At 45.6% G+C, this 13,711-nt stretch overlaps 2 protein-coding genes across 4 annotated transcripts; both read left to right on the forward strand.

The window, feature by feature from the left end:
• Positions 1-1,159: 1,159 nt before the first annotated feature.
• LOC117058740 (angiogenin-like) lies at positions 1,160-1,751 on the forward strand. Its single transcript, XM_033170083.1, has one exon. It carries the CDS (start codon positions 1,180-1,182, stop codon positions 1,627-1,629), a length of 450 nt encoding a protein of 149 aa, XP_033025974.1. The 5' UTR covers positions 1,160-1,179; the 3' UTR covers positions 1,630-1,751.
• Positions 1,752-5,394: 3,643 nt separating this feature from the next.
• LOC117059181 (ribonuclease-like) lies at positions 5,395-9,428 on the forward strand. Of its 3 annotated transcripts, none has more exons than XM_033170734.1 (2): positions 5,395-5,506; positions 8,588-9,428. In XM_033170734.1, exon 2 carries the CDS (start codon positions 8,601-8,603, stop codon positions 9,033-9,035), a length of 435 nt encoding a protein of 144 aa, XP_033026625.1. In that variant the 5' UTR covers positions 5,395-5,506; positions 8,588-8,600; the 3' UTR covers positions 9,036-9,428. The 3 variants fall into 3 exon arrangements, with proteins under 3 accessions (XP_033026625.1, XP_033026626.1, XP_033026624.1); XM_033170735.1 differs by having other exon boundaries at positions 5,395-5,502; positions 8,593-9,428; XM_033170733.1 differs by having other exon boundaries at positions 5,396-5,506; positions 8,593-9,428.
• Positions 9,429-13,711: the final 4,283 nt, after the last annotated feature.

Raw genomic sequence — 13,711 nt, forward strand, 5'->3', positions numbered from 1 at the left:
TGCAGCATCCACCGTTCTCCTCTCCAATCCTATCCTCTCCTCTCCTCAATCCTGTGAGGTAGGCTAGGGTAAGAGACTGAGACTGACCCAGGCTTTCCCAATGAGCTTCACGGCTGAGTGGGGATTTGAACCCTGGTCTCTCAGTGCTAGTCTGGAGCTCAGATTCATACCAATGAGTCCCTTGCTCAGATCTCACTTCAGCCAGAAACTTAACTTAGCTTGTACAAATATCCTATCTTCTGGCCTACCCCCCCCCCCTCTCTCTCTCTATATATATATAGTTTTATAACAAGAATGGTGTTATACAAATAAGTATACCAAGTTTTCTCATGTCGTTTGTATGTCACAAAAATAGCATAATAAATGTTGAAAAATATCTACAACATATGTTTCATTATTAGTGGTGAATGCATAAATTCTTGGTTTATGAATTGGTTTGAACAATTAGGAAGAAGAAGAAGGGGGAAGGGGGAGTGGGAGTGGGGTGGGGTGGGGTAGTTACGCTTCTATTATTCTACTTAGTGTGGTGTTGTTGTTTTTAAAAAAGTGTATTAAACTTCTGTTATAAGACGCATAAGCTGCAATGTGACTGGTTTGTATCAATGGATATGTATCACATGGATATGTGATCCATAGCTGTCAAGTTTCGGATTTGAAAATAAGGGATCAGCAGCCTCACCTATCCCGGGGACAGCCACATGGCAGTGGTGGGCGGAGCCAGAAGCAAAATTGGGTGGCACTGGTGTGAACACACGCAGTAGGCTTACTGTATTTTGGAAACGCTGCCCGTGGGCTACGACGCCTGTAAGCATGGGAAATGGCTCCCGCTTGCTTTGAGGGTGCAAGGAGGCGAGGTCTTCCCAGTCCCTGGCCAGCAGGGGGAGGGAGAGGAGCTGCTTCCTTTGAAAAAAACGAGAAATTAAAGGGATTTCAAGCGGGAAACTGCTTGAAATAAGGGAGATTCCCGGGGAAAACGGGATACTTGACAGCACTGATGTGATCATGACTAGATAACATCCACCACAACATTTGCAGATAAGAATTTGCAAGGATACAGCATTCATTTGAACTCCAAGCTGTTTCACAAAGCACCCTCTGGTGGCAAACGGAAAGAAAGCATTTACACATCCACTTTACTTCCCCCCCCCCCCCGGTATCTCTTTCAGGCGGTGGTCTCCCATGATGATGCCTTTCAAGGGATCTGGCCTTGTGCTCCTCACCTTTCTGGTGTCTGTTCTGGCGCTGGGAGCCTATTGCGCACCCACCTATAAGAATTTCCTAACCCAGCACTACGATAATCCCAAGAGCAACGTTGGAAAGCAGTATTGTGACGCCATGATGAAAAAGCGCGGGCTGGACAAACCAGCATGCAAGGAAGTGAACAGCTTCATCCACGACACCAAGAATAACATCAAAGCTGTGTGCACTGCATCTGGAGGGAAGGATTATGGGAACGGGCTGAGGATCTCCCTCCACCCCTTCAGTGTCACCACCTGTAAGCACAAAGGTGGCTCAACTCGCCCACCTTGCAGATATTCCGATAACAAATCGTCCAGATACATCGTCATTGCCTGTAATGAGAAAGGAGAGCCTGTGCACTTCGACGAAAGCATCATTGTCACGGTGTAAGATTTTCAACGCCCGGATCCAAATATTCAGCTTTTTAACCATTATGCCATCCCTTGCAACTCCACTGAAAACCCCCCTTTGCTGCCATTCTGTCTAGCTCTGCTTTACTGCAATTAAAAAAAAACAAACAAACAAACAAACAAACAAAAACCTTAAACCACAGCGGCAAACAAACATGCTTTGATTCTGTTAAACCAGCAATGTCTGTCACTATTAAACTCATGAGAAAGTTGCATAACATTTGGTGTGTGTTTAATTTAATTTCCTTTTTCTTTTTCCTATTGCATCCAAGGGAGGGAGTGTGGAATGCAGTACTGCACTGTCCGATATTTTCTTTCATGTTTCCGTCCACGTGGGTGGTAGGCTACAGCCATATCAAATCAAATCAAATATTTATTACAGTCGTAGACCAGTGTAAGGAGGGAAGGGTACAATCATTTAAACTCTCAAAACGTTTTGTTTTGTTTTGTTTTGTTTTAAAGGGAGTTAAAACAGAAAATATATAAAAGTCTATCTCAGAATCCTAAAGAAACTAAGAGAGTCTAAAAGAAGGGTTAGGAACATTAGACAAGAGTGAAAGAGCGTAAAAGGTTAGTATATATAAGACTATAGCTGACAGTCTACAGAGCTCTAATACGAGTGCTCATTATATCTCGGTTGTGTGACACAGGCCATCATCCGAGGAATTTTGAGCACTGCTGTGCAGAATCTGGCAACGTATGTTGTAGCAGGATTGGTATCTGAAGAAGAGGAAGAAGAAGAGTTTGGATTTGATATCCCGCTTTATCACTACCCAAAGGAGTCTCAAAGCAGCTAACATTCTCCTTTCCCTTCCTCCCCCACAACAAACACCCTGTGAGGTGAGTGGGGCTCAGAGACTTCAGAGAAGTGTGACTAGCCCAAGCTCCAACAGCAGCTGCATTTGGAGGAGCGGAGACGTGAACCCGGTTCACCAGATTATGAGTCTACCGCTCTTAACCACTACACCACACTGACTCTCAGCAGGGAGGTATAGAATTGTCCTGTGCGCCCTGGTTACTTATGCAGTAATGGTAAGATGAGGCTAGTATGAATGACTCTGTAATAAAGACACTGGAGAAGCACATGCTCTGTTGTTTCCATTTGTCCAGAGTCACAGGGGGCATTGTCTCTCCAGGTAAGCAATCTTCCTGTATCAGCCTTCAAGGACAGGTGAAGGAAGGGCATGACATCGAGCCAAGGTAAACACCCTCTGGTACTTAGGGACTTCGAGTTTAGCTACATAAACCTCTTGGGCTTGCCGATCAGGAGGTTCAAATCCACACAACAGGATGAGCTTCTGTTGCTCTGTCCCAGCCCCTGCCTACCTAGCAGTTCGAAAGCATGCCAGTGCAAGTAGATAAATAGGCACCACTGTTGCTGGAAGGTAAACAGCATTTCCGCGCACTCTGGCTTCTGACACGGTGTTCCGTTGCGCCAGAAGCGGTTTAGTCATGCTGGCCACATGACCCGGAAAGCTGTCTGTGGACAAACGCCGGCTCCCTCGGCCTGAAAGCGAGATGAGCGCCGCAACCCCATAGTCACCTTTGACTGGACTTAACCGTCCAGGGGTCCTTTACCTTTACCTCTATCTTACCATAGGGGAGGCAGAGTACCTGGAAGATTCATTGGCGATAAAAGTTGGGGTCCTGGCTAGATCGAATTGGCACTCAGTGTCTGCAACACACTTTATGAGAGCGGGTAGGCTACAACCATTTCCTGCCAGGAATTATACTACATGATGGCATATGGTTATTCAAAATGAATCATTGTTGGGGGAACATAGTGTCTGCTGGGAGATGGATAGGAGGTTTTTTGATGCTCATGACTGCAGCAAAACCAGGTTTCAGCAAGAAAGGGAAAGGAGTCAAATGTTAGGGTGGGGAGCTGTCACCACTGCCTTTCTCAGTAAGGCTCCTATTCCTTTTATTCTATTTTCCCATCCCCCAAATGTCCAGATTTTCTCCTTCCATTTAACCCCCACCCATATGGTATTCACAATATACAGGTGAAACTTGAAAAACTAGAATATTGTGGAAAAGTCCATTTATGTAAGCAATTGTTTTCATTAGCTACTGGAGTTTAATATATGAGATAGACTCATGACATGCAAAGCGAGATATGTCAAGCCTTTATTTGTTATAATTGTGATGATTATAGCACACAGCTGATGAAAACCCCAATGCTGAAATTGTTAATTTGGGGTTCTCATGTTGAATAACTTCAACTTTTACAGCAAGTTAATAAATTACTAAAACTATAGGTAAGTTAATAATTCACAGCAGCATGTGAAACTTTACGGAGAAGATTTGTCTTGAACAAAGAAAGGGTACTCTCTCTCTCTCTCTCTCTCTCCCTCCCTCCCTCTCCCTCTACCTCTCCCTCTACCTCCCTCTCTCTTTCTCTTTATTTCCTTCCCCAGAGAGTTGAAGATAATTTGGAAGGAGGACCAGTGACAATAAGTGCTCATTGGCAATACCTGAAGGCGATCAGGTAAAATTATCCCCATTGATCAGAGTTTATTAGTGCACACAGTGCCGGATTTATGTGTTAGCTAAACAAGCTATGGCTTAGTGCCCCACTCTCTTGGCCCCCCCAAAAAAATTAAAGGAAAAAACCTGGATGTACATTTCCAAAATATAAGATAAAAAACAAATAAAATAAAACCTACATACAGCAACAGTGTTTTGTGTTGTGTAGGCTCCTATTTGTTATGTGCAAATGGCTTTAGATATCTATTAGGTCCATAAATTGTCATATAGCATATATTCAACACAAAAAACAGCAACAATTTGTTGTTGACAAAGGACAGCTGGACATATAAAGGGCCCCATTACCTTCAGTAGCTTAGGGCCTCATCAAACCTAAATCCGGCCCTGAGTGCACATGCTCATGTTGATGTCACTGGTCATCCTTGCACGTTCTTAACTTAAGATAACTTAAGTGCCCAACTAGATCAGGCCAAAAGAGCAACCGAAGGTGTTTTATACTGAGTCAGGTCACTGGCCCACCTAGCTCTGTCTACACTGACTGGCAGTGGCTCTGCTTTGCATACAGGAAGTCCTATGTTCAATCCCTGAAATCTCAAGGTAGGACGGGGAATGTCCCCTGCCTGAAATCCCAGAGAACCAATGGCCTCACTCAGTATAAGGCAGAGAATGCAAGGCTATCAATAGCACAGACCCATTCCACAAGATTCAGGTTTCAGCGAGGGAAGATGGAGAAGATCTGTGGCATTTCCCTTTCAGAGGGAGAGTAGGCTGATCTGAACTGCTCTTCCTTAGCTCCAAAGCGCAGTCATCTTCTTCAGTCTAATTTTCTCAGCAGCAGTTATTTACTCTTCCCTGGGTCCTCCTAACTTGGTTGACGTGTAACAGAAGAAAGTGGCTAGCGATGTTTTCCTTTCCAAATATTATCAGTTCCAGATGCTCTGCATCTTTTCTTTCCTTAGAAACATGAAACAAAAGTCTCTCCCCCCCTCCCGCCGCCCTTAATCAGTGGGATGCGGTTTTCAGCCTTGTCCATTCTAGCTTTGTCAACACTGAGGCCCTGACACATTTTGGCAGCACAGCACCTTCTCAAGGGCGAGGTGATGATGTTGATTTAAAAAAATAAAATAAAATCGAACCAGATCCATTTGTTAATAAGCAACGAGTGGTCTAGAACCAGCCGATTTGCCTAAAACGGCTTTGAAACAGAGCCTCCCACTTTTCCGCACAGTCCAGAGGATTGCAAAATATGCCATTAAAAAAAAAACAGTTTTTCTGGGAACTTGATCTGTTTCGCCATCTCAGTAAAACAAGATCTCGAGAAGGGGAAAACACAGCTCAGAAGGGGACCATTTTGCTCTGCAAGGCAGGTAGGATTTGTTGAAAAAAGTGAGGGGATTAGGGTCCAAGCATTCAAATGAGTTGCTATAATTAAATGTTCTGGAGTGCATGAGGTGTTAGGGGAGGGGGTAGTATTTCTGGTGAGGGACGTGCCGTGCTCCTTCTTCTCCCGCCTTTGGCCCCCACCCTGCATTCAGCTCTCACCTGTGGCTCCCAGAAGCTGTCAGCATGTGACAGCAGCCACACCCTGGAACAGTTTTGGCTGGCCAGCTAAACCTCAGTGAGTTAGGGACTTCTGCTGCATGTGAACAGTGCCAGATTTATATATAAGCTAAACAAGCTATAGCTTAGGGCCCCACTCTCTTGGGGCCCCCAAAAAAATTTAAAGGAAAAAAACAACTGGGTGTACTGGATAAAAAACAAATAAAATAATACCTAGATACAGCAACAGTGTTTTGTGTTGTGTAGGCTCCCATGATATAAGTAATGGGCCCCACCTGCTAGCCTGCTCCCTAAAATATCACTGGTTTGCTCATTTCTATATATAGGGTGCCTACATTCTGCATGGACTGGTTGCATGGCAACATGCGCAAATGGTTTTAGATATCTATTAGGTCCATAAATTACCATATAGCATATATTCAGCAACAAAAACAGCAACAATTTGTTGTTGACAAAGGACAGCTGGACATATAAAGGGCCCCATTACCTTCAGTAGCTTAGGGCATCATCAAACCTAAATCCGGGCCTGCATGTGAAGACTGGCTCTGGCAGACTGGATGGACGGGACCAATATTGGGCTCAACAGTCAAGAATGTGGTTTCTTTTGAGGTCTCTGAGGCTTTTAACTAGGGACTGGCAGCTGTTTTTATTGGTCTTCTCTCTCTCTCTGCTACTGCTGTTTAAACATTAGTAGTAGTAGTAGTAGTAGTAGTAGTAGTAGTAGTAGTATTTGTACCTCATCTATCTGACTGGGTTTCCCCAGCCACCCTGGGCAGCTTCTAGCATATTCAAAAACATAATAAAACATTAAACGTTACTAACTTTGCTACATAGGGCTGCCTGTATGTTGTTTACTGTGGGATTTTGAAACTGTTTTACTACTTGTTATCTATATTCTGGTAACTATGCCCAGCTTTTCTCCTCCACAAATGAGCTGCTCAAAGCAGCTTGCAAGTGTTAAAAGAAAAAAATAAAGAAGGAAACACGTAAAAGCAACAATGATCCAACCATTAAAACACAAATTATTAAACCAAAAACAGTGGCAAAAAGCAAAGAGAAGGAAACAGGGGAGGAAGCGGCACTAGCAAGAAATAAATTAAGCAGCAACAGAATCAAAGGCTTGTTTAAAAAGGGGAGTTAAATAGAATTCTGATTCTAATCTGCTTTGGATATTTAAAAATGAAAGGTATGCAATTAGAACAAGTAGGAGATTTTTTTTCAAATATAAATAAAGTGGAAGTAGGCTATACAAAAATAAACATTGCGTGGACAGGCAGAGTCCCGCCAACCCCCAGGCGACCCCCGAGCGGAATAATGACTCAAGACAACGTTCTATGGGATTAAAATTGGCCACAACTTTATTAAGTTTCAGATTTAGGGAGACCTTGGCTCAGGCACTGGGCGTTTATCCTTCCCAGCCCCCAGCCGGGGATCTGGGAAACGACAGGGTTATCCAGAATGTGTGAGGATTTGGCTAGCTCTGGAGAACATATATTCAAGCAGAGAGCCCACCCCCCGTTTCGCTGCCGTTGGAGGGGAGAGCACTGACAACCTCTATGGCCAATGCCTCCCCTCAATACCCCTTTAACGGGGAAACCTGAGACCACCGCCACAAGGGGGGCATGGGTCACCGCTTCACGCCCCTCCCCCCAATTTGGAAGATAGACTAAAGGATTCTGCCCAAGGCCTGAAACCACCAAAGTTGTGACGTTTTGCTACGGGAAAGGGAAAACCTGCCAATGCAGGAAAATTCCTTTCCTGCCCTTTAACAGCGACTATGACGTAGCAGCGCCTGCGTACCTGTGGAGAAGAGGTTAATCTGCAAAAGAAGACTTAGGGAGGGCAGGGTGGGAGAAACTCTGGAGCCAACTGACGCTTCACAGGTAAGACTCACCTTCTGCTGTGTGGGCAGGGCGGTCCCTCCCCTTACCTGGCCAACCCCTTGGCAATGCCTCCCCAGGTGGGATTGGGCGATTGGCTGAGTTAGGCGGAGACCTCCAGGTATCCCACCTAGGGAGGGTGAAGCCAGCCCAAACTACAAGGAGCCGCACTGGGATCCGGGGGGCTGCGCGCGACCACACAAAAGGCGTCCCCCCATTTGATATGGGGAGTGGTCATTATTTTCCATCTTACTGTAGGTTTTGTTTCATTTTGAAAAATAAAATTTTATTTTACAGTTTATTATTGTTTATATTTTGAATGACATGTGCACGGGGATAGCAGGGAGGTGAGACGGCTGTCTGAGCATGTGGAGCGTGAGTTCCTATTTGCTCTGCTGCACCAGCCTCCACTGGTGTTTATCACTGATCGATCGATCTCTCAATCTATATTATGGCCCCTGCTTCTCTATCTGGAGCTATGACAGGAAATGAGGGGAAATCCCAGCTATCTAAACTATGTGTTCAACACAGATGAAAAAGCTTGTGACCTCATAAACAGGTTGCTAGATTGTACTCATTTGTAATACTGGCAGGAGACTAAAGAATCAACTCCCCCTCCCTGCTTTTTAACATGTTCTACACTGCCCTTTTTGCAGTCGGCTTCGATGAGCTGAGCCATCCTTTCTGTGACACTTCCTCCTTCCTGCAAAGAGCTTTCAGCTCCTTCCCAGATATCGGTGACCTTTCGCTTTCTTTGTAGAAGCTGCATTTTGTTAACATTCCATGAGCACCTCTTTTCCACTCAGAGGTTAGAACACTCAGGAATGACATCACAGAAGGCCAGCCAATGCCTGCAGAGGATGTGTGTTGGTATTCTCCCAGCCAATCAAAGCAGTGGCCGCTCTTCAGCTTTTATATAGTTACACCGAGTCCTTTACTTTTGTGTGCAAATTGCCTTACAATTTTTTTTAAAAGAAATAAATAATAATTCTCTTCTCCATTCCTAAGTGCAGTGGGCACCATGGCTCAGATGATTGCTTGCTCGCTGCTGCTGTTCCTGATGGTCCTGCCGGCGCTTACCCAGAGGGAATCCCGTCGCGAGAAATTCGGCCGGCAGCACATCGACTTCCCAAAGACCAGAAGCGACTTGGATGCCCGGCGCTATTGCAACCTCATGATGCAGAGGAGGGGGATGACCGACAGTGTTTGCAAACCTTCCAACACCTTCATCCATGGGGACCCCATGGCCGTGGATGCCACCTGCAGTGATGGGGGGACCTACTCCGGCAGTGAGAATTACTATGACAGCAACACACCCTTTGACATCACTGCCTGCCGCATTGTTGGGGGAGGCTCCCAGAGACCCCCCTGTAACTACAGAGGCAGGTCCACCTCCCAGCGCATTCGGGTGGGCTGCACTAACGGGGTGCCAGTTCACTTCAAAATGCCTCTGTAGATGTCTCTGTTTACTTGTGTTGAATCGCAATGTTTTAAATCCCTTTTTAGAATTGGGTAGAATTTTAAAGAAAATCTATTTCTGTTTCTGTATCTCAACTGCAATTTGCCTTATCAAATGCTGCCGTTTGCTTTCTCTGAGGCGCAGTCCCTCCAGTCTTTTCCTCCTGCTTTTGTATTTTAATAAAATGCATGCCATCTAGTGGTCATAAAGCAATATAAATGCATTTTCCTATCCTTGCTTTTTAACACCCGTTAAAGGATAAGGGTGTTAGCCGATTAAAGGCTAAGTGTGTTTTAACACCCACTAAAGATTAAGGCTAAGAACTGGAACCTGTGACTGAATGGTCTTCTCTTGCAGTTTCATGTAATAAAATATTCCTTTACATATGTAGAACTGTGTTGTTATTTGGAACAAAAGGCTGCAGAGAAGTGCTAGCCAGCTACACATGCCCTGCTCCATCCCTCTTTGAACTTTTTAAAGATCTTCAAAACTTGGGGTCTCCCCGCTTGTGTACCTTAGTAAACTTTGGGGTTTCCCAGGACCTCCCCTTTTGTGTGTGGATAGTGTTTGTTTGACTATGAAGTTTACCGGTAAATTTGTTTGCTATATATACCAGCAGCCTTATACTTGGCATTGCTTAAGAATACAATAATAATAATAATTTATTATTTGTACCCTGCCCATCTGGCTGGGTCCCCCCAGCCACTCCGGGCGGCCTCCAACAGATATTAAAATACATTAAAATATCATAGGTTAAAAACTTCCCTAAACAGGGCTGCCTTCAGGTATTTTCTGAATGTCAGATAGTTATTTATCTCTTTCAGATAGTTGTCAGATAGTTATTTATCTCTTTCACCTCTGCCAGTGTGGTACAGTGGTTAAGAATGGTAGACTCGTAATCTGGGTAAACGGGTTCATGTCTCTGCTCCTCCACACGCAGCTGCTGGGTGACCTTGGGCAACTAGTCACACTTCTCTGAAGTCTCTCAGCCCCACTCACCTCACAGAGTGTTTGTTGTGGGGGAGGAAGGGAAAGGAGAATGTTAGCTGCTTTGAGACTCCTTCGGGTAGTGAAAAGCAGGATATCAAATCCAAACTCTTCTTCTTCCACAGGGTGGGTGCCACGACTGAAAAGGCCCTCTGCCTGGTTCCCTGTAACTTTGCTTCTCACAGTGAGGGAACCGCCAGAAGGCCCTCGGCACTGGATCTCAGTGTCCAGGCTGAACAAAGAAACAAATCCAGTTTTGAAATGCTTCAGTCAACCATTTTGTTGCACGATGATGTATGATTGTATCCAAACAAAGAGCTGAATTTCTCCCACATCTCTTCCAAGGACGTCAGGTCTTGATTCTGGTTCCTGGGTCTATAATTCCCACACCTGGGGAGTAGCTACTTTGGAGAACAAGTTACAACTCATTGTTAAGAGCACAATAATGTCGCTGGTTCAGTCCCTGGCATCTACAGATTTTGCTTTGTTTTTTAAAGTTATCAGGTGGTTTGAATGGCCTCTGCCTAAGACTCTGAGTAAGTCAGAGAACACAATACTGAACTAAGTAGGTGACCTGCTAGAAGGCAGCATGTACCATCTTAACAGGCTCAAAAGCAGCAACTTATAATTCAGTATTGAAAGTTGTTAAAACAAATTATAGTAACAGGAATAGGATGAGCCCTGAATGCACAGGAACCTATGAAAACATGGGGTCTGGTGGCTGGTCTTTTGTGATGTTATCCAGCAGGGCCGTCTTAGAGAGATCAGCCGCCATGGTGCAGCGATCCCTCGGCGCCCCAGGCCTGCTGCCTCTCCGCCCGCCTCCCTCCCGCGCTGGCCACCCCTTGGGAGGGGGGTTGGGCGAGCGGGGGATGAGGGGTGTGGTGTTGGAGCGGGCGCTCGCGCGCCGGCGGGCGAGGGATGAGGGGCGGGCGGACGGGTGCTCACGCACCGGCGGGCGGGCGGGCGGGCTGCAAGCCGCCGCCCTCGCCTCCCGGAGCCCCAGCTGGAGTGCTGGAAGGGCGCGCAAAGCCCCGCGCCACTCCAGCGCTCCAACTGGGGCTCCGGGAAGCGAGGGCGGACGGCTTGCAGCCCGCCTGCCCGCCCTCCGGCGTGCGAGTGCCCGCCCACCCGCCCGTGGGGGTGTGGGTGGGGGCGGGTTGGGGAGGGGAGGGGGAGCCCGGTATGCCAGCGGGCTCGCGGGGGCGTCCCTGGGGGGCCCGGCGCCCTGGTGCGCCGCGCCACCAGCCCCTATGGATGAGACGGCCCTGTTATCCAGTCTGCACCACATAAATTGTCTTCTAGAAGTTTCTCTACCATCAGATCACCAGTATCAAGAGGTGTGGTTTCACCACCTTTTAAGTGCCTCTTAGTGATGAGAATTGCAAACCTGTTCAATGACGCCATTACTCTGAACTAGCTAAACTGGCTTGTGAAAGTCACCTCCTGTAATCTCCATTTGATCACAGAAGTTGGTAGGGGTGTTTGGAAACAGGCCAACGGCCAAGTGATTGATATGTTTCTAGAAGTTTTTTCAAAGGGGAGGTAGGAAGTTGCAACGCAGCAGTTGGCATGCTTTGTGGGGCAACGTATCTGCCAAGATCGAACAGTCTTGTTTGTTCTGCTAAAGAAAACAAAAATGGCAAAATCAAGCAAACACCGAAAACATAACTGAATCAGAGCCCCCAAAAAGTACAGGAAAGAAAAACACCAAAGTGGTTAAAATGAACGTAAGGAACATAATTTAATAAGAGCCCTGCTGGACCAGACTGAGTACTGGAGGGAGATTTAAAAAAAACACTAATTACCCATTTGTTTCTTTGAAGTGACTCCTGGAAATGTGGCAGCCCCTCCTAGTGAGGCAGGCCAGCTACAACCTGTTTCACCTGGATAAAATCTGATGCAGTGAAAAGGCTTTTGGCTTTATCTAGATGGGTTTGCCCCAGCCATCACCTTTGGGATAAGAAATGGGAGATTGGGTAAGAGATAAGCAAGAGAGCAGCTCCAAAAGGCTGGTGAACAATAGCTTATGACAAATTCAGAAAGTCCTCCTGCCTACAATGGATTGTTCCTGTTTGCTGCTCCTTTATTAGTGGCCAAATATTGACCGACTCAGGAGACAATGGTGTTCCCATCTCAGGACAAGGCCCAGGATCAGAGCTAAGAATGTCCAGAATGTTGCTGAAGAAATCCAGTGTTTACACTTCAGAGTTCAACAGAAGTGCAATCCTCTGTGAAACTGGACCGTCCTTTGTGTTTCGTGGAGTTCTGTTGCTCTAATAATTATACAGTTGGAGTGTAGAGAATAGAGAGTCATAGATGTTGGATGCAACATCTATCAAGCATCAGCGAAAGCAATATTGAGGTACTTATTTTTTGCCACCACAGGAGAAAGAAAGCATTGATGTATGTTTGCTCCATGCCACTAACAGGTTTCTTCATTGCCACCACCCTCATCCTAGTTAGCTTCCTCCCTTGCAAGATGAAGAAATGTAGAGGTGTCTTAGTTTCTGGGATGTCTGTTCACAATGCACATGATCACTTTAATCTTGGAGGTGTGTCCTGTACAGCTCCATGGAAGGTTTCTCTCTCTCTCTCTCTCTCTCTCTCTCTCTCTCTCTCTCTCTCATTCTCTCTCTCTCCACACACACACACATACAGTGGTGCCCCGCTAGACGAATGCCTCGCTAAACGAAAAACTCGCTAGACGAACGGCATTCGTCTAGCGGAAGCCGCCACGCAAGACGAAAAAGTCAATGGGGCTGCTTCGCAAGACGAAAAATTTTCGTCTTTTTTCCGTTTAGCGGAGCGCGGCTGTCATTGCCGCTTCGCTAGATGAAAAAACCGCTAGACGAAAAAATTCGTAGAACGAATTATTTTCGTCTAGCGGGGCACCACTGTATATACATACTTTATAAATGTGATAACATTGGAAAGAGGGCCCCAGTTAAAAAATTATCACCCTTGACTCTCTTGCAGCTTGGCACAAATCCACTTATAAGCCCTGATATCTTTTATTCCTCAAGTGGCGCTTCTCAAGACCTGTTGACATTAAACACAGTTTCAGAGCTACAAATGGTTCGTCGTAAGAATTAACATGCATGTTTGATGAGTGAGCATATATAATCTGTGCATGCTGGGAAGCCAGGGTGAACTGCAGTTTCTCAGTCTGGATACGTATGCATAGTAAAAATGCGTGCATTGCAACCAGCAGCATGCGGTGGATGACATGCTGGGTCCAGCTGTATGCTTTGTAAAACTCACCAACAGTGCCCTAAGTGGAGATGATTGACAGCTCTAGCCTTCACTTCAGATGAAGAAGCGGAGGCAGTTATGTTACATTGGGCAGAGGATATAGGTTACAATACACCACTCAATTCATGGGAGAAGTTGTGGAAAGGAGATTTAAAATTTATGGCTTGTAGTGCTTTAAAAGAAAACTATATGAAAAGGATGCATCGATGGTATTTATCTCCAGTAAAGTTAGCTAAAATGTCTAAGAATTTATCTAATCTGTACTGGAAGTGTAAAGATAAAGTAGGTACATTTTATCATATGTGGTGGTCATGTAAAAATGCAGTAGGCTTCCGGGAAATGATTTATAACGAATTGAAAAAAATGTTTAGGATAACTTTTGTTAAAAAACCAGAGGCCTTTTTATTAGGAATAACAGATGAAGACTTACC

The sequence above is a fragment of the Lacerta agilis genome, chromosome 14 (assembly GCF_009819535.1).
Source record: "Lacerta agilis isolate rLacAgi1 chromosome 14, rLacAgi1.pri, whole genome shotgun sequence".
NCBI classification, from domain to species: Eukaryota; Metazoa; Chordata; class Lepidosauria; order Squamata; family Lacertidae; genus Lacerta; species Lacerta agilis.

Coding starts and splice junctions, on each gene's coding strand:
- LOC117058740 (XM_033170083.1), top strand. CDS start 1,180: ATGATGATGCCTTTCAAGGGATCTGGCCTTGTGCTCCTCACCTTTCTG.
- LOC117059181 (XM_033170734.1), top strand. CDS start 8,601: ATGGCTCAGATGATTGCTTGCTCGCTGCTGCTGTTCCTGATGGTCCTG.